The 20,740-nt window shown below is 48.5% G+C and overlaps 1 protein-coding gene across 4 annotated transcripts in view; it reads left to right on the forward strand.

Moving 5' to 3' along the window:
• Positions 1-20,740, forward strand: part of MYH11 (myosin heavy chain 11) — a 106,366-nt gene that overhangs the window by 19,021 nt on the left and 66,605 nt on the right. For all 4 annotated transcript variants that reach the window (XM_028168049.2, XM_057530214.1, XM_028168050.2 and 1 more), the window contains exon 3: positions 13,357-13,384. In XM_028168049.2, coding sequence (XP_028023850.2) covers positions 13,357-13,384 — 28 coding nt within the window. The remainder of the gene's footprint in view (positions 1-13,356; positions 13,385-20,740) is intronic.

A 20,740-nucleotide genomic window follows, 5' to 3' on the forward strand; every position in this document is an offset into this window, starting at 1 on the left:
GGCAGGAAATGAGGAAGAAGGATCATCTGATTGTGGACTGCCCATGGTGTCTCACACAGATGGGAAAGAGCTAAGGAGAATTAATTTTTTAAAATAAGCAGTAAATATTGAGTTGGAGAAGCAGATATGCTTAAGGGAGTGGATTTGGGAAGTTCTGGCTGACACTTGGTGATGGTGTGTTCCTCTTGGACTATGCATGCTCCAGCCTCCCGGCTCTGTGTCCTCCCAGCCTCAGAGAGAATCTAGCCCGCTGTTCCCTTTTTTGTCCAAAAGTATTGATTGAGGCCTCACTGTGGGGAGGCTTGTGGTGAGGGACACAGTCTACTGAGGGGTGCAGATGTTAATCAAATCCAACCACAAGTACATGTGTTGTCGGGGAGGTCCAGGGAGTTATGAGGTGGACCCTGGGAACTGTCCCAGGCTGGGAGGGCAGAGGAGGCCTCCTTACGAGGTGACATGTGGGCCTAAGGGAGCTGATGGGATACACGAGGCTGTGGGGCTGGAGCAGAGAGGAGGACACAGAAAGTGGAGGTGGGAGCTGCGGCCCAGGAGGCCACGGGGAGGATATCGGTCTTCGGGTACCCACGCCCCCTTAGCTGGCCAGTTCCGCTATTAAAGATGCCAGAGGTTCACGTGGGTCTGGAAGAGTCCTGCCGGGGTCTAGCACAAGCTCTCAGAGTACCTCTGCCCACCCAGAATCTCTTCCTCCCCACGCTGCTGGGGGGAGGAGGGTGGAGAGAGGAAAGCCTGGACTTACAGAGCAGAGGTTTAGGGAGTCGCTTTTGAGCTGGTTCAAATCCCAGCTCTGCCAAGGCGCCCACTTCTCTGTGCCTCAGTTTCCTCATTTGTCCCATGAGGAGGCACCTATCCCGGTGGTTGTGAGGGTTGATTTGGACAGTGCCTGGGGAGTATGGTACCAGGCAGGCAAGTGCAGGGCCTGAGCTGTCACCTGGCTGGGCCCAGGGTGGAGGCCCAGCACCGACCTTGGGTCTGGAACCCTCCGCATCCACCTTTGTGGGTGGCATTAGGGAGGGAGCCACCTTTCTGCACTTGGTGGAGACCAGGTCCTTCCCTGGTCGGGGGGAGCGGTGACCCTGCGGGGACCTGGGCTTGGCCACCTCCCTCTCCGTGGGTCCCACAGCAGCCTGGCGCGGGAGGGAGGAAGGGAAGCAGCCAGCCCGGGCTGCTCTCAGGCCCAGCTCGGTTTTCTCCTTTTATGGTCAGCCTGCAGGCCTCTGGCTCCCCAGCCAGAAACCACGAGCTGGTTTCAGGATCAGGCCGAAATAGCTGGTCTGTGGGGAGCTGGGCGTCTCCTGGGAGACTCAGGCCTGGTGCAGGGGAGGCAGCAGGGAGCCCTTTCTGTCCTTGGAAAGCTCCCCCGCACACCTGCTCATCCAAGGCCAGACCCCTAGGCCCGGGAGAAGGAGGGAAGACAGGCGCGTTTGGGGCTGGGGCGTGAGGTGAGGCAGACCCCAGGCCTCTGGGCCGGGCAGCTCAGCCAGGCGCAGGCGGTGCTGGGATGCGGGCTCCAGCCCTGCCATCTCTGCTCCTGTGCTGTGCTCTTTCCCATCTCTGACTTCCTGTGGCCCAGGCCCTCTGCTTGGGATGCGCTGCCTCCTTGGTGCCTTTTCCCCTGCGGATTCCTACACATCCTTCTCTGTGTGGCTCAGTTGTCCCCTCAGCTGCTAAGAGGTACTGTCTGTCTCTCGGGGAGCGTTAAAACAGCCTTTCTGCAGCACTTCTGGCATATACCCATTGTGGCATTTGCCCACATCTTGCAGTCAGTTCTTTGCCCATCTGACCCCCACACTGGATCATAAGCCTCTCAAAAGCAAAGACTAAGTAGGTCTTAGTAAACTTTGTGTTTCCAGTGCCTGACGCATAGTAGGGGCCCTGGACTTGTTTGCTGAGTGAATATGTGAATAAAGGAAGAAGCGCTGACTGTGGCTTCAATCTGAATTGCCTTTCTGAGAGAGAGAGAGGGAGAGAGAGAAAGAGAGAGAGAGAGAGATTGAGAGGGAGAAAAAATGATTGGTTGAGACTGATTCAAATCAACAAGCATGGGCTTCCCTGGTGGCGCAGTGGTTGAGAATCTGCCTGCCAATGCAGGGGACACGGGTTCGAGCCCTGGTCTGGGAAGATCCCACATGCCGCAGAGCAGCTGGGCCCGTGAGCCACAATTACTGAGCCTGCGCGTCTGGAGCCTGTGCTCCACAACAAGAGAGGCCGCAATAGTGAGAGGCCCGCGCACCGCGATGAAGAGTGGCCCCCGCTTGCCACAACTAGAGAAAGCCCTCACACAGAAACGAAGACCCAACACAGCAAATATAAATAAATTTATAAAAAAAAAAAAAAAAAAAAAAAAAATCAACAAGCATTTCCTGAGTACCTACTGTGTGTCAAACATGGTCCCTGCCCCCCTGGATCAGGCACAGCCCTTGGCCCTCGGGAACTCATGGGCCAGTAGGAGAAGCATTAAAGCAGTTTTGTCAAGTAAGCAAATAAATAAATAAAAATTTTCAGGTGATGAAATTATAGAGTTATTTTTCCCCCCTAAGGAGAAGACAAAACAGGATGATGGGATCAAGAGAAACTGAGGGAGTGGCTCTGGATGCATGGTGGTCAGAGGTGCTCCATCTGAGGATGTGACATTTGAACTTGGGTATGAAAGGTGAGAAGGAGCTGGCCACATCAAGAACCGGGGAAGAGCTTTAGAGGCAGAAGGAGGAGGCAGTGCAAAGGCCCTGAGGCAGGAATGGGCACAATGTGCTAGGGAAGTGCCAAGAAGGCCGGTGTGGCTGGGATGTAAGTGGGAGAGGGAAGTAACCAGATGAGGTTGAGAAGCAGCAGGAGCCTCCGCATGGACTGTTATAAGCCCATTTAATATCAGCAACAAAGACTGTATGACATGGTCGACACTTATAGTCAAATGTTAAATGAAAAGGACTAGAAAATCACGCCATCGAATGGCATCAATTGTGTAAATCACTCTAAACCGCTATAAAAAATAATGAAAAGGAGATATATCCAAATATTAACCATCACAGGGTAGGGGGATTTTGTCTTTGCCAAACTTTCTGCAGTTGGTGTGTACTAATTTTGTAATCCAAATAAAAAATTAATAACTTATTTAAGAAAAAAAAGCAGTTTTGTAACTGTCGAAAAATGAATAGATCTGTATGATGTTTAAGGAATCAGATCTCTTGATTTAGAGGTGGTGTAAAAGTAACATTGTTTTTTAAAAAACTTTTATTGTGGTGTAATTTATATACCATAAATCAATCCATTTTAAGTATGCAATTCACCAGTTATTGGTGAATTTACAAGGTTATGCAGCCATCACCATAATCTAATCTAATCTAATCTTTCTAATCTTCCAGAAAGAAATCTTGTGCCCACTTGTGGCCTCTTATAGTGACTCCCCCATTCCCACTTCCAGTTCTACCCCTCACTATCTACTTTCTGTCTCCCTAGATTTACCTCTTCTGGATATTTAGTATAAATGGAGTGAATGATACAACATGTGGTATTTTGTGTCTGACTTCTTTTACCTAGCATAATGTCTTCAAGGTTCATCCATGTTGTAGCCTGTATCAGTGCTTCATTCCTTTTTATGGCTGAGTAATATTCTATTGTATAGATAGACCACATTTTGTTTATCCATTTACCAGTTGGACATTTGTATTGTTTCTACTCTTTGGTAAAGTAGCATAATTTTTACTAAGATGAAAAAGAAATATTCTGCCTGTCATATTAAGGGAAAATGGTCCATTACCATTCCAAATAATCCTTTTCTCCTAAAAAGTATTGAGGTGAAACAATGATCATGGTGAGGTTAAGTGCTACAATGGAGGGAATCTTTGGATTATGGGAGCCAGGGTCACCACTAGACCAGGTGGTACCTTTATAGAATTAGAAAAATGTACCCTTTTCTCAAGGCATCTTTCTTCCATCTGCTGAAAGATGGTTGTAATAAATATACAAATCTACAGTGACCAGTGTGAATGGTTCTCCCTTAGAGGTATGCAGTGTACAACTCATACCACTGTCCGTGGCAGCCCTGGGGGTGGGGGATGTAGAGTAGAAATGTCCCCAACTTAGATCTAGGGAGGTATGTAGTCAGAGAAAGTATCATAGAGGAGGTGACTCTCAGGGTGACATTTCAAGAATGGATTAGGGTATATACCCCAAAGAATTGAAAACAGGTGCTCAAAAACTTGTACTTGAGTGTTCATAGCAGCATTGTTCACAATAACCAAAAGCTAGAAACAACCCAAACACCCATCAACGGATGAGTGAAACCATAAATGTGGTCTATCTATACATTGGAGTACTATTCAGCTGTAAAAAAGAATGAAGTTCTGATACATGTTACAACAGGGGTGAACCTCAAAAACATCATGCTAAGTGAAAGAAGCCAGACACAAAAGGCCACATATTATACAATTGTATTTATGTGAAATGTCCACAATAGGCAAATCCATAGAGGCAGACAGTGGATTGGTGGTTGCCAGGGGTTATGGGGAGTGGGGGATGGAGAGTGACTGTTTAAGGATATGGGGTTTTATTTGGGACTGATAAAAATGTTTTGGAACTAGACAGAAGTGTGAGTTGCACGACATTGTGAACGTACTACATGCCACTGAATTGTTCACTTTTACATGGTTAAATTTATGTTGTGTGAATTTCACCTAAAAGGGAAAAAAAGAGAAAAAGAATAGATTAGGCGGGTAGAAAAGTGATGAAGATGGTGCTCTGGGCAGAAGAAACAGTGTGTGCAAAGCTTGAGGGGAAAACTGCTTTGCACATTCAGAGAACTCTGCTCTCTCTTGTCAGACATGATCTCAAGCTCAGGGAAGGAATCAGCTAGGAAACCTGGGGAAGTTGGTCTCCTGGGCTCCGCATGGGTCAGCAAGCAGCACCCACGCTGAGCCCTCCTGCCCATAACCAACCAGGGCACAGTTAGCTTCCCACGCTCGGAGCCGGTGCGTTTCCGATGGGAATGTCCCAGGCCGGAGGTCCCCTGGCAGCGCCCAGCATGGATCCGCCCCGGCAGCTGCCCAGCCTTTCCCTGGAGCCCACTCCCTCTCCTGGGGACCTGGGAGGAGAGGCCTCAGGACGGACATCTGACCCTATAAATCTCTCGTCCTCTGGGTGTAGGTTTCCCAAGGCTGCTGGGAAAGACTGCCTGTCTCCCTGTAGCAGATGGATGGAGATAGCCCGTCCGTCTGTCCATCTCAAAATCACTCCTTAAAATAGTGCAGGCTCTGGGCCAGCCCCAGCGGGTTGTCTCTCTGCTTGGGTGCTGATCACAGGGTGCTGGTTCCTCCACGTCTTGCCTTTCTGCCCCTTCCTGAATCCGTTTTGAGCTGGTTTCCTAGTTTGCTCTGGTCCTCAGCAGACTTCTCCCTCCAGCTAGAAGTTGGAGGCACAGTCCAAGGAGCTGGCGGTTGTACCAGCACAGGGTACCTCCCTCCACAACTTTCTTGTGATGCTGACCTCTGTCTCTCTCCAGAGCGTACTGGGGAGATGAAAGTTTTACTGTTTTTATCTTGGAAGGAAATGCCACCAGCGCGTGGCTGTGGGTTATCTGAGGAAGACAAAACAAAGCCGTGGCCTGGAAGCAAGGCCTCTGGGGTCATGCACCTCAGTTTGAGTCCCCGCCTGCCACTTCCTAGCTGTGTGACTGTGTTCGTTATCTAGGGCTGCTGTACAAATGGCTGCAAACTTGGTGGCTTAAAACGACAGGAATTTGTTCTCTCATAGTTCTGGACGCCAGAGGTCTGAAATCAAGGTGTCATCAGGGTTGGTTCCTTCCAGAGGCTCTGAGGGAGAATCCAGTCCAGGCCCTTCTCCTCTTCCGGCTTCAGGCGGCTGCCAGGTCCTCGGCATCCTCAGCTTGCAGCTGCATCCCTCCAACCTGCCTCCTCCTTCACGGGGCTTCTCCCTCTGCCTCTACTTCCCCTCTCCTTTCTCTTATAAATAAGGACACTGGTCGTTGATTTGGGTCCCATCCTAAGTCCAAGATGATCTCATCTGGAGATCCTTAATTAATTACATCTGTAAGACCCCTATTCTAGATAAGGTCACCTTCTGAGTTTCCGAGTGGACATTTCTTTGGGGGCCACAGGTCAGCCCACTGCAGTGACCTCGGGCAAGTCGCCTCACTCCACTGTACTGTCCTCATCTGTAAAGTGGCCGTGGTGCCAGTGCCCAGCTCAGGGGCTGCTGTGAGGGTGGAACGGGTCACCTTGCACAGAAGGAGCTTGGGGGGGCCCGCGGCACAGCACATACTCTGGAGGTGGGCGCTGCTGGGGACGCTGCAGGCAGGCAGCTGTTTCTTTCCTCTCCTTCCTAAGCTTCATGGTCATAATGGGCTCCTTGAGAGCAGTAAAGACTATTTTTACATCACCCATTTTTGGTGAGATGAGGGAACAGTCATACATACTCATAGCATAACCACGAGCGGGACAGAAGGAGATGGAGTTGAAGGGAGGTCTCCCTCCCGTGCTGGTTCTCAGTCCCTCAGACCCTCTTCTCAGGGACAACTATCATTGGCTGTGTCGAGTAGCTTCACGATATATCCAACATACACAAGTATTTGAAGATGTGTGTGTGTGTGTGTGTACACCTTAGGTATGTATATGTGTGTGTGTGAAAATATATCCCTCTTTTTAAAACATAAAAGGTGTAATGCTATGTCACCTAGCCTTTTATTTTTTAGCTTACTATGTCTTGGAGATTATTCTGCGTCAGTCCATGACGATCTGCCTGGTCCTTTTCAGTGGCTGCCCAATGTGCCGCTGTGTGGCCCTACCAGATTTTTTTTTTTAATGTCTTCTATTTCTTTCTTTCTTTCTTTATTTTTGGCTGCGTTGGGTCTTCGTTGCTGCGCACGGGCTTTCTGTAGTTGCGGTGAGTGGGGGCTACTCTTTGTTGCGGTGCACAGGCTTCTCATTGTGGTGGCTTCTCTTATTGCGGAGCACGGGCTCTAGGCGTGCGGGCTTCAGTAGTTGTGGCATGCGGGCTCAGTAGTTGTGGCTCGCGGGCTGTAGAGCGCAGGCTCAGTAGTTGTGGCGCACGGGCTTAGTTGCTCCGCGGCATGTGGGATCTTCCTGGACCAGGGCTCCAACCCGTGTACCCTGCATTGGCAGGCAGATTCTTAACCACTGTAGCACCAGAGAAGTCCCCAGATTTTTCTTTAAGTTAATTTTTAGTTTATATTGGAGTATAGTTGATTTACAAAGTTGTGTTAGTTTCAGGTGTACAGCAAAGTGATTCAATTATACATATGCATATATCCATTCATTTTCTGATTCAATTATAAATATGCATATATCCATTCGTTTTCAGATTCTTTTCCCATTTAGTTATTACAGAGTATTGAATAGAGGTCCCTGTGCTGTACAGTAGGTCCTTGTTGATTATCTATTTTATAAATAATAGTGTGTATATGTTAATCCCAGTCTCCCAATTTAATTCCCCCACCCATGCCCTACCAGATTTTAGATACCAAAATGTATTTCGCTAGTCTGCAGTTGATAGACTGGTTGAATGGTTTCTTTCCGGTCTTCTGCTTTTGCTGATATTCTTGCAGTGACCAACTTAAACGTCTGTCCTTGGGCACACGTGTGGGAGTTGCCGATGTGGCTATTTCTTGAGGTTTGTGGAGCAGCCCACGAGTCGTAGCAGGAGGCAGGGATGTAGGCCTGATCAGAATCAGCACAGCTGGACTGGAAGACGGGACTTCATGGTGATGGAGAGTCCTGATGCCAAAGGAGGGGCTGCCTCTTTCCTGTGGCCCTTCTCCCTGCGAGGGCTGCCCCTGGGCCCTCGGCTCAGAGGTCAGACTTGCCTGAGGGGAGCCTCCCCAGACCCCCTGAACGTGGCCCCTGCGGGCAGCTGTGGCCCTTGCTACCAGCTCAAGGTGGAAAAAGTGAGAGTGAGAAAGAGGAATGAAATAGCCTTTTGGCTCTTCTGCCTTTTGTCCTGATGATTGGGCTCAGCCAGGCCACCAGAATGTCCATCTGTTATCTGAGGGGATAGAGAGAAGGTTGTTTGGAGACGGGCATAGGGTCCATGGAGCTTGCACAGTCATCTCATTCATCTGACCCTGGAGTGGACCAGATCTTCTTATGTGATGTAAATCTGCCCCCCTATCCCAGATATGGTCATGACTATCCTCTCTGGTCCCCAGTGATGCATAGGCATGGGCTATTCCAGTCCCATCCATCCTCCCATCCTTCCTTCCATCCATCCATCCATCCATCCATCCATCCTCCCATCCATCCATCCATCCACCCTCCCATCCATCCATCTTCCCATCCATCCATCTAACAAATATAATTGAGCACCTGCTATATGCCAGGTACTTGAGATACAGTGTTAAACAAAACAGACAAGCCCCCCTCTTCCCCAGTAAAGCTTGCTTTCCAGCACAGGGAGATAGATAAACACAAGAGGTCATTGCAGATGGCTCTAAGTGATGTGAAGGAAATAAACAGGTTAATTGCCTGAGTGCCCTGAGGCAACTGCCTGCATCCCTGTGGACAGAGACTTAGAAAAGGCCTCTCGGGGAGTGGAAGCCCTCAAGATGACGGGAAGGCATCACCCATGGCAAGAATCGGGGAGAGAGTGTTCCAGGCAAAGGCCCTGGAAGGGAAGCGTGTGTTCTCTGTGGGAGCAGGTGGCTGTGTAGGAGCTGAGTAGGGGTAAGGAGAGAAAGGTGCCAATGAGGCAGCTGGGTGGGGACACATCAGGCCAGACTTCGTAGGCCATGGTGGGGAGACTGGGGGCCACTGGGACTAGCCAGCTGGTTTTGACCAGGCCGTGGCTGATCTGACTCTTTTAAGAAGATTTTTCTACTCTAATGCAATAGCACCTCACACCTGTCAGGATGGCTGTTATCAAAAATCAGAAAGTAGTTAAGTGTTGATGTGGATGTGGAGAAACTGGAATGTTGGTGCATTGCTGGTGGGAAAGTAAACTGGTGCAACCACTATGGAAAACAGTATGGCGACTCCTCGAAAAGTTAAACAGAATTGGCACATAATCCAGCAATTCTGCTTCTGAGCATATACCCCAAAGGAGTGAAAGCAAGGACACCAACAGATATTTGTACACCCATGGTCATAGCAACACTATTCACAGTAGCCAAGAGATGGAAGCAACCCAGGTGTCTATCAACAGATGAATAGATAAACAAAATGGGATATATCCATACAATGGACATTTTGACACATGCTGCAATATGGATGAACCTTGAGGAAACTATGCTAAATGAAATAAGCCAAACACAGAAAGACAAATTCTGTGCGATTCCACTTACATGAGACACTTAGTGTAGTCAGAAATCATAAAGACAGAAAATAGAATGGTGGTTGCCCGGGGCTGGAGGGAGGAGGGACTGGGGAGTTATTATTTAATGGGTATGGAGTTTGTTTGGGAAAATGAAAAAGATGGGTGGTGGTGATGGTTGCACAACAATGTGAACGTGCTTCATGCTGCTGAACTGGACACTTTAAAATGGTCTCAATGGTAAATTTTATGCATGTTTTACCAAAATTTTAAAAACTTATAAGAGAAAAAAGAAGACCCCTCTGGCTGCCCTGTGAGAACGGCAGGGGCGTGGACAGAAGCAGGGAGACGGGAGGGGAGGATCTGGGCCTGAAGCGAAGGTTCTCAGACCAGGTGTGGCAGCGGTGATGGGATGGATCTACGCTGATTCATGGGAAGCAGATCCTTCCATCCCCGAGGTCACTTCATGCCCTGGTTTCCTTCTTGTCACCTTAGACCTTAGGTGGTAAGGCTGCTTCTCTGGCCTGGGAAGGAGGCCTCACTCCTTCCCTTGACTGGTCCCTGCTGGTCTCTTCAAGCTGCCTTGTCTCCCAACGCCTTCCCTAATCCAGCTGGAGCCTGGGCCCCTAGGGACCCCCGTTCCATTTCCTGTGCCCTGTCCTGTATTTGGAACAGCAGAAAGCGCCCAGATTCTGACGCATGATGCTTCAACCCCCAGGTTGGTCCCTGAAGTGGCTGTGTGACTTTGGGCTACCTGACCTCAGTTTCCTTAAACTTAAAAGGGTCAGGGTCAAAGGCCACACAGGGAAAGGGCCAGAAAAGTGTATCTGGTCCATAATAGGTGTTCAATAAATAGTAGGTGTTGGGTTCAAATCCTGCCTCATCCACTTACTAACTGTGTAACTGTGGGCAAGTTTTAAAATTTCTCTGTGCCTCAGTTTATTCATCTGTAAAATGGGGATAAAATTAGTCTGTCTCATAGGATGTATGGGGGTTGAATGAGTTAATACAGGCAAATGTTTGAAATAATGCATGACACAGAGGAGGTGCTAAGTAGCTGATACTATTATGTGGTATTTTCAGGGTCTAGCATGGGGACGAATACCTGGTAGATGCCCTAAAAGCATTTGTTGAATGAATGAATGAGTGACTCAGTTTCTTGTGTGTACATTGAACTTCCCCATCAAGAAACTCATGTCTTCCAGGTTTGGGGTTGGCTTTTTTCAGTGCTCACCAAGCTACACCTTCTCTGTGTCAGGGACTTAGGGCTCAGGGGCTGGGGATCCAGAAACTGAGGGAAGCGGGGTCCAGAACTGGATACTTCTGCCTATGAGCGGTTCATGGTTCTGTGGGGGCAGTGACACAAACAAAGAGAAAGAAAACCAGCCTGGGGCAGGGCGCTCGGGCAGCACAGGGGTTGTGGCAGTGAAGACATCTGTCTTGGGGATGGGCGGGAGCCAGTGACAGCTCCAGGATTTCTGTCCGGGGGGGTCTTAGAGGCAGCAGTCAGGTTATTTGATGGAGGCTGGGGGCTTTTCTTAGGGCTTCTTCTCTCTAACAAGGTTGACTATTTGTGATAGCTTAGGAGCGTTGACGGAGATTTACAGCCAAGCCTCCCCCTGGCTCCTTCACTGTGTGGAAGGCTTCTTAGAAGAGGTGTCATCTTCGAGACTGGGGGAAGTGGCCGGGAAAGGAGAAGAGAAAGGCCTGCTAGGCAGCAGGAATAGCCTGAACAAAGGCACAGAGTGCGTTTGGGGGTTGATCTGGGTGGGGTTGCTGGGGAATTAAGAGTGAGGGACATAGAAGTGCCAAGGCTGGGGAGGCAGGCAGGGCCAGTCACGGGAGGCCTTGGATTCCCCTTCTGGGCCTCATCTGAGGACACTGGGGGCCGTGGACAGCTTTTAAAAACTGCTTTATTGGGCTTCCCTGGTGGCGCAGTGGTTGAGAGTCTGCCTGCTAATGCAGGGGACGCGGGTTCGAGCCCTGGTCTGGGAGGATCCCACATGCCGCGGAGCGGCTGGGCCCGTGAGCCACAATTGCTGAGCCTGCGCGTCTGGAGCCTGTGCCCCGCGACGGGAGGGGCCGCGATAGAGAAAGGCCCGCGCACCGCGATGAAGAGCGGTCCCCGCACCGCGATGAAGAGTGGCCCCCGCTTGCCGCAACTGGAGAAAGCCCTCGCACGAACCGAAGACCCAACACAGCCAAAAATAAATAAATAAATAAATAAATAAATAAGAAAATCCTTTAAAAAAAAAAAACTGCTTTATTAAGATAAAACTTGCATACCAAAAATCCTCCCAAGATAAGTGTAAAATTCAGTGATTTTCAATAAATTGAGTTATGTAAGCATCACCGCAATCCAGCTTACACACCCCAAAATGATCCTTCATGCCTGTTTGCAGTCACCCCGCCCCAGCCCCTGGCAACCACTCATCTACCTTCTCCCTTTATGCATTTACCTATTCTGCACATTTCTTATAACTGGAATCACACAATATGTAGCCTTCTGTGTCTGACTTTTCCGTAGCATCATGTTTTTGAGGATCATCCATGTTGTAGCCTGTATCGGTACTTCATTGTTTTTATGACTGAATAATGTTCCATTGTATAGACTGACCACATTTTATTTATCCATCCACCAGCAGAGGGACATTTGGGTTGTTTCTACTTTTTAGCTATTATGATAACGCTGCTGTGAACATTTGTGTGCAAGTCTTGTAGGGACACATGTTTCTGTTCTCTTGGGTAGATTCCTAGGAGTGGAATAGCTGGGTCATATGATGAATTTATGTTTAACGTTTTAAGAAACTTCCAAAGTGGAAGAGGGTTAAGGAGCAAGTGATCAGGCAGTTCAGCGTGTCAGAAAGATTACTCTGAGAAGGGGTTTGGAGGAGGATGTCACAAGATCCCAGGAGATCTTTGATCATAAGAGGCTGAGGGTTGTGATGGTGGGGATGGAGCAGGGAATGGAGTTAAGAAATGCCTGCCGCTTCACCATTGCCTAGCAGAGGATGTGATGCTCTGCTTTCTCAGTTATGGTTAACTGGCTGATGATTGAGGTGTTTAACCTTCCCCATGTCCCTCATAGGGGATCTTGGCTCCACCCCCTAAGGCCACTTTAAGAGCAGAAGGTGATCAGTAATGTCTGCTTAATCACGTTTAATCTCACGATGCCCTGTGCACCCACCATGGTTCTCTGGTGGTAAGCGACAGAGACCTTATCTAGAAAAAGAATTTCTGGAGGAGTATTGGGGAGCTCACAGATGGGGTGGGAAGAGTGGGGAGCCAGCCTCAGAAAATGTTAGAAACCAGGGCTGTTTGGGCTCTGGGGGCAGGAAGTGAGGCCCCCTCAGGGCCTCCGTTGTGCTTCTCCATCCTTGATCCAGCTCAGAGTTTGAGCTCAGAGATTCTGATTGACATAGCCTAGGAAACGTTGTTGCCTCTTGGCTGGGGTAGCTTGTGGGTCAGTCCCACCAAGACTGTACATGATGGCAGGGGGGTGGGGTGGGCAGGGAACATGGATCTTTAAGGACTGTAGGATGCTCTTCTTGGAAGAAGAGGAAATGGATACTGGATTTTCGAATGAAAAATGTCCACTACCCCATATTCCAGATAAAAAAACTGAACCATGGAGAGGTTAAGAATATTTTCCCAAAGCCATAGAGGTGGGAAGTGACCAAGTTGGAATGCCAGTCTGTCTGGATCCAAAGTCGGTGTTCTGTCTGTGACCTAATCTGGGCAGAGTGGGTCTCCTGGGACCTTCCAGAGCTGGTGGGGCAGGGATTCTCACTGCCTCCTGAACGAGTCAGTCTCCGGTATCTTTCTGGGGCTGCCTCCAGGACTTTAGGGGGTCGGGAAAAGTATCTAAAAGAGCCCTGCTGCCCTCTTGGCTTTGGTCTTATCCCCTATGCCCTGGGCAATGAGCCCAGCTGGCCCCTTGTCGCCCCCAGTAGGGCCAGCATGTAGGAGCTTAAATGGGAGGCCCGGGCGGCACCATATCCAGACCCTCAGCTCAGAGCAAATTCTAACTCATGGCTCTTTTTTTCTTTCTGTTCTCAGATCGAGAGGACCAGTCCATTCTCTGCACGTAAGTGGAGCTGCTTTTTCTTTTGTTTTTCTAGAGTCAAGATCCAACCTATTAAAGAAAAAGGTCCATGAGAACAGGGCTCTTTGATGTGTTTGCTGTTCCGTGCACCCTGCCCCCGCCCTGTCCCTGGCACGGCGTAGGTGCTCACTAAACATTTGTCGAACAAATGTTCTGATGCTGAGGCTGGCACCCCTAAACTGCCAGTGATACCTGGCGCCATCTTGGTCCGGACCACCCGCTTTTAAAATCCAGCATTTATTGAGCACTTACTGTGTGCCAGGTCCTGAACTAAATATTCTTCATTTACATGAACACATATACACAGAGCTCCAGCCAAATAAAGTCCATTTGTGGGCTGGCTTTGCCAATGGGCCACCTGTTTACAACCTCTGTCCCAGAACTTAGGGCCAGGAAGGGTCCTCAGAGATAACTGAGCCTGCACTTCCTGCCCCCCCCCCACACACACCTGGTCAGTTACAAGGGTTGCAGGAAATTTTCGTAGAGCATCAAAATCGGGAATGATTCATATCATTTAATATGAAAGTGGATTCAAGTTGGTCTCCGTAATAATATCTCCCTTTCATTCACTTGTATTCCAAATATTGCTTTGAGGGGGTGGGGCGGCGGGAGGGTGATAATTATGGTGGAGAATTAGGTCAGTAGCACATAGACAGGCTGGTTATGGCCAGCGTGAGTTGTGTGTGTCAGGGGTGGTCATGGCTGTTGGCGCTGGGGTCTCATACTGTTCACGTAGCTTAGAGAAACCAACCACACGCTTTGGGAGGAAAACAAGCACTGGCGGATCTAGTGCAGGTGAGGTCACCACCATCCACCCAATGGATGTGTTCCAGAGTGAGGGTGAGAATAGACATGGGACTCTGCCGGTCCCTCCACTGGTCTCGTTCCCCTGTGGCCCTGACGGTGTGAGCATCTCGCCTCGCCGAGCCCATTCTCTCCCCTGCATTGTCCATATTGCACACTCGGAATCCCTGCATCTAGTTGGCATTTATACACAGAGGCTGCTTTAGAGGGGCGTTGCATACCAAGCCACAGGTGCATTGCTTTGAGGATGTTTTAAGGGACTTTTCAATTTTACCTTTCTGTGATTGATTGTGTTGACTTACAGGCTGTTGGTCCCCAGCCTTCATATCAAATGTGACTCCACTGCTCTGCAGGTCTCATTAGAATCTAGGTTCATCCATGGAAGGGACTGTCCACCGAGTATGTTATTGAAAGCCTCCTTAGAGTGGGGGTTACAAGCCAGACCACCCGGGTTTCGATCCTGGCTCTGCCTCTCACTAGCTTGTAGCTTCAGGTACAAATTTAACCTCTCCAGGGCTCCGCGTTCTCGCTATAAAGTGGGGAAGTGGGAATGATGATAATGGTGCTGAATGGTACTTAATAGGGTTGTTGTGAGGGTTACATATATATATGTATGTATATGAATATGTATATGTATATCTATATATACAGACACACATACTCATATATATGACTCTGATGTATATATCTGACTAAGAACCAAGCCCTGTAAGCTAGATATTCATATGTCATGACTAACATGTGTGTCCTGGCAGAGCAGGGAACCCACTGCTCAAGTCCAGTTACCTCATTTTTATAGAGGAAGAAATCAGAGAGGTCATGAGATTTGCCCAGAGGCACACAGCGAGTTTTTGTCGATAGTGAGACATGGACCTAAAAATCTTGAGGCCATTGGAGGGCTCAAACCTCATTTGCTGGCCTTCACTGAGGAGCCAGCCACAGCCCCACCATCCCCTGCCCCACCGTGGACTGTGGCATCAGGGGGTGAGGAATGGCTGGCATCTTTTGTATTTAGCGCATCTATTTGGAGGAAAAGAGCTGCAGCCTGTCCGCCCTGGCTCAACCACTCAGGGTATGAGCTGAGACCCGAGTGATGAGAGGGAGCAAGCCCCGAGGAGGATTTGGGGGAGGACGGGTGGGGAACAGCGAGGGCAAAGGTCCTAAGGTGGGAACCACTTGTGTTTTGAGGGTCAGAGACGATCTGAGTGGGTGGGGCGCAGGGAGGAAGGAGGAGGGTAGGAGGATGTGGTCGGGGACACGGTCATGCAGGGCCTCGCAGGCTGGGGTGAGCGTATGGACAAGAGGTTAGAGCGGATCTTTCTGATCATTCAAGGAGGCCAGAGTGCCACTTGGGGAAGCGCACTGATGCCCTAGGGTCTGGGGGACTGGGACTCAGTGGCAGGAAATGCTGGTGTCAGGCGACTCTCCCCTTCAGGGGAGGCAACTCGGGCCACCAGGTGCCTCTGTCATTCTCCCTGGGGCCAGTGCTGACTCTTGGAAAACTGCAGGCTTCCCAGGGGTTTGCCTTGGTTGCTTCACCCACGGCCTGCATTCGCTCCCAACCAGGCTTCCTACTTTGACCCCGCCTGCCCTCATCCCTTCCACCCTGTTTCTGAAGAAGAGGGAGAAGCACTTTCTGGCAGAGGCCTGCAGGGTTTTTAAAGGTGTTTTTGATAACACAGTGCAGTGTTGAAGGGGCGCAGATGTCTCAGGAGAGTAGCCGCTGTGCTTAGCTGGCGAGGCTGTGGAGGCACAGATCTAGGTTTGCTTTCCCGCTGTGCTGCATGCCAGCAATTTGTTCTTGGGCAAGTTGGTTAAGCCTCCCAGCCTCAGTCTCCTCATCTGCAGAATGGGGGTATCAGTTGTGCCCACCTCCCAGTGTTGTTGGGAGGACTGAAGGAGCTGTGTAGGGGGGAGCTGAGCACGATGTTGGCACAGTGCAGGTGCCCATGATTGGCTGCTGGGGTTCTGATGCAGCGCCGTGGTTGTATCAACCAGAGTTCTGCTAAGCCCTGCTTGCTTGACCGTGAACTGCATAAAACCACCTCAGATACCTCCAGTGTGGGTTCTGTTAGAACTCTCTCCACAACCGTGGCTGCACATCAGGTCTTGGGCAATTAGTTCAAGAGACTGATGGGCTGGCTTCACCCTCAGCAGCTCTTGACTCAGTGGATCTGGGGTAGAGCTGGGGAAACCTGTGTTTTTATCTAGTGTCTTGGGCGACTGTGAAGCTGCAGGGCCAGTCAGCAAGCTGGCAGGGATTGGAAGCACTTGTCAAGGGTCGTCTACGCAGGGGACGCTGAAGGGGTGGCTGTGTCTGAGCTGTGCACCCCCGCCTGCTCTGGGTGGGGGTCTAGAGGGGGGTGTCTGGGAGCTGAGCCTCCACCAGCAGAGGGAGGGAGCTGGGGTGCTGCCCCTCTGCAGCCCACTGGGAGCTCAGAAGGGCGGGAAGCGTGAGTCAGGGAGGACCTGCTTGGTGCCAGTTGGTGCAAAGTAATTCAGTACTCATGGTGCTTTCGTGGTCATTCGAGGACATGTGCGGGGCTAAAATCTGGGTCCCCTGACGCACACATTCCCAGCTGAGGCGGAACAAGGTGACACTCGGCCTTCTTGTTTCAGCTCAGACTGTAAACAAGGGTCCTCTTCATGGCATATTTAGTGCCATGCTTTTGAATTTTTGTAGCTTTTTTTTTTTTTTTTTTTTTTTTTAGTGATTTTGCTGTTTAAAACGTCCACCAAGTGTAGTGCCGAAGTGCTGTCTGGTTTTCCTAAGGGCGGGAAGGTTGGGATGTGCCTTATGGAGGAAATACGTGTGTAGATGAGTCTCCTTCAGGCATGAGTCACAGCGCTGTTGGCCATGAGTTCAATGTCAATGAATCAACAATATATTAAGTAAAGTGTCTTTAAACAGAAACACACATAAAGTTATACTATAGTGATTGGTTGATGAAAATTTGGGGACCAGAAGCTCACAGGAACCTACCTGTGTGTTTCCCCTACAAGCGACGATGGTTCAGTGATCACTAATTCAGTGTTTGCAGTGGCTTCATAGAGCATAACTAGTGTGAACAACGAGAATGACTCTGTGTGTGTGTGTGTGTGTGTGTGTGTGTGTATACAAACATATGCCTCTACATACACAAACATACATTTTAAACTTCTAACTGAAAGTTAGCATCTCCTTCAATTAAAAGCAATGTCAACAAATCATGTTATTAACAGAATTATTCACAGTATTAACAGATAGTAACAGTAACCCCATTGTTTCTAGACTTTTGCTCCACAACTTTCTCTGCATGTTTAGAGCTGTGAATGACGGGTTCTGAGTTCAGGTGCTAAGGAATTCTAATTGCCATAGTCTTGAAAATAGAGCCTGCTATCTGCTTTTCAAAAGTGCTTTTCCAGATTTTTTTCCCCCAAATGTTCCTTACAGCAAACTCCCAAGGCCAAAGGACAGACTCAGGCAACAAATACTTACTTTGCACCAACTGGCACCAAGCAGGTGCTAGGCCTGGGGGTCCTGGTGTTGAACCAGATAAATAAGGGTTTCAGGTGGCGATTTAATTGTGAAGACAATGAAATGCATTGAGAGAAGATTTAGAAAATTTGTAATAAGTTTGGGGTTGATATGTATAGAGATAGAAAACTGGGAAACACTAAGACAAGGTAATTATTAATTCTAGGGGAAATCAAAGTTAGGCAAGAAGGAAGAGTAATCACAGTGACAAAGCGGCCCAGGCATGTGCAGTGTTTCCATCATCTTTATAATGCAAACCCTGAGTGTTGATTTAGCCGGAAATACTATATGTGACCACATTGCTTCTATGGGGAAAGAGGAGAGGGTTAAACAGGAGCTAAATTATCATCTTCCACAATGGGAAATCAACATTTGATGTTTAACAATGAATAATCAAAAATTAGTGATATAATGCTACTTAGGTAAGTGTATATAAATGCTAAAACAACCTGCTGACTCAGTTTCCTAGTCTTTTCCAGCTCCCAGAGGCTGCTTACATTCCTTGGCTTGTGGCCTCTTCCTCCATCTTCAGAGCCAGCAGTGTATCTCCTAATCGCTGTCTCTGACCCTCCTGCCTCCCTCTTATAAGGACACGTGATTATACTGGGCTACCGGGATAATCCGAGATAATTATCCCTTCTCCAGATCCTTAATTTAATTTAAAAAGTCTCTTGTCTCATGTAAGGTATTCACAGATTCCTGAGATTAGGATGTGGGCATCTTTGGGGGGTGGGACATGAGATCAGAGAGAGGTGGGTGAGGTCTTCTAGAGGAGTCTGAACTTTAAAATGGAACCCTTCAGCCAGAGGTCGGCAAACTCTGACCAGTGGGCCAAATCTGATCCCTGTCTGTTCTTTTATTGTTTTATTGGGACATAGCCACTCCCATTTATTTCCACATTTGCTTTTGTGCTACAAAGGCAAAGCTGAGTAGTTAGGACACAGAATGCAGGCCCCACCAAGCCTATAGTATTTATTATCTGCCCTTTACAGAATGGTTTGCTGACTCCTGGCTTAAACAATAGAAAAATATGTCTTGTATTTTAATGATAGTATGAATATTGAAGATAATGATATAAACAGAATATATAAGCATTAGGAGAGAAATGGTTGTAAAAGTAACAATAGGTAACATTTTTGTATACCTGGCATTGTTCTAAATGTTTTATATATTCACTCATTTAATCCTCATAACAATCGTAGAAGTGCTTTTATTATACCCATTTTATAGATGAGGAAACTGAGGCATGGGAGTAGTTAAATGACTCGCACGCGGTCACATAGGGCAGAGCAGAGACTTGAACTCAGGCAGTCTGGCCCTGGAGCCCATTGTGTTATTCTGCTGATTGATGCTGCAGGGGAAAGAGGCACTGCTTTTGCCTGGGGAGCTGGAGGCAGTACTCAAAATAGAGGCAGTGCTTAACTGGGCTTTGTAGGATGTATAGGAGTTGGACAGCACAAATCCAGAGGACTTTGCTGGCTGCAGGGTTAGGAGTCACATGAGGACCAGGGACTGAACAGCTCTGAGATTCAGAGGCAATTTGGCTTTGCTACCAATGGCAGACCACGGCTGAAATGGACTCAGAAATGGTGTTCAACCCTAGGAGCTAGGACCAGCTACCTGACTTGTAAAATCATGCAAAATGAGAATGCTGAGCCCCTTGTTCAAAGGGAACCCTTTTGCACTGTTGGTGGGAATGTAAATTGATACAGCCACTATGGAGAACAGTATGGAGGTTCCTTAAAAAACTAAAAATAAAACTACCATATGACCCAGCAATCCCATTACTGGGCATATACCCTGGGAAAACCATAATTCAAAAGGACACATGCACCCCAATGTTCATTGCAGCACTATTTACAATAGCCAGGACATGGAAACAACCTAAATGTCCAATGATAGATGAATGGATAAAGAAGACGTGGTACATATATACAATGGAATATTACTCAGCCATAAAAAGGAATGAAATTGGGTCATTTGTAGAGATGTGGATGGACCTAGAGTCTGTCATACAGAGTGAAGTAAGCCAGAAAGAGAAAAACAAATATCGTATATTAATGCATATATGTGGAATCTAGAAAAATGGTACAGATGAACCTATTTGTAGGGCAGGAATAGAGACACAGATGTAGAGAACGGACATGTGGACACAGAGGGGGGAGGGGAGGGTGGGAAAAATTGGGAGATTAGGTTTGACATAGATACACTACCATGTGTAAAATAGATAGCTAGTGGGAACCTGCCGTATAGCACAGGGAGCTCAGCTCGGTGCTCTGTGATGACCTAGACGGGGGGCGGGGGGGGGGGTGGAGGAGAGGGAGGTCTAAGAGGAAGGGGATATAGGTATACTTATAGTTGATTCACTTAATTGTACAGCAGAAACTAACACAATATTGTAAAGCAGTTTTACTCCAATAAAAAAAAATTAATTAAAAAAATTATTTAGAAATTCAAGATCGCAACATCAGAGCATTAAATCAAGCACAGGGCCCTCCTCAATATGGTCCCCATGGGACTGCACAGGTCACACACCCATGAATCCAGCCTGGCTGGGGGCTGAGGGGTTAAGCTGCCATTGGGTAGCTCCTTCCAGCCACTGAGGCTGGACTGATTAAAAGGACTTGGCAGTGGGGTAATTACAAGGCCAGGAGGCCATATATGGTCATGAGTCCAGGTTCTCCTCCAGGACGAGGGAGCTGGGCACCAAGTCCCCTAAGAAACAGGACCAAGGTTTAGGGAGCTCAGACCAGGAAGACATCTTCATCCCCAGAGTCCAGGGGTCAGAAAAGCAAAGGTATTAATGTTTCTGAAGCAGCCCTGAGCACATCAATCTTCAGATGCTCATGAGCCTGGAGCTTGGGTTGTTTTCTTTGGCACAACCTCCCAGGATAATTTATTTTTATCAGTAAAACTTGGAAACTGTTGAGCCAAGCAGCCACGTGGGGAGAAGCAGATTCCCAGAGTCTGTGTCTCATTTCCCCGCCCTTGCGAGGCAGAAGACCAGGGCCACAGTC

Source organism: Balaenoptera acutorostrata, chromosome 15 (assembly GCF_949987535.1).
Source record: "Balaenoptera acutorostrata chromosome 15, mBalAcu1.1, whole genome shotgun sequence".
Taxonomy (NCBI): Eukaryota; Metazoa; Chordata; class Mammalia; order Artiodactyla; family Balaenopteridae; genus Balaenoptera; species Balaenoptera acutorostrata.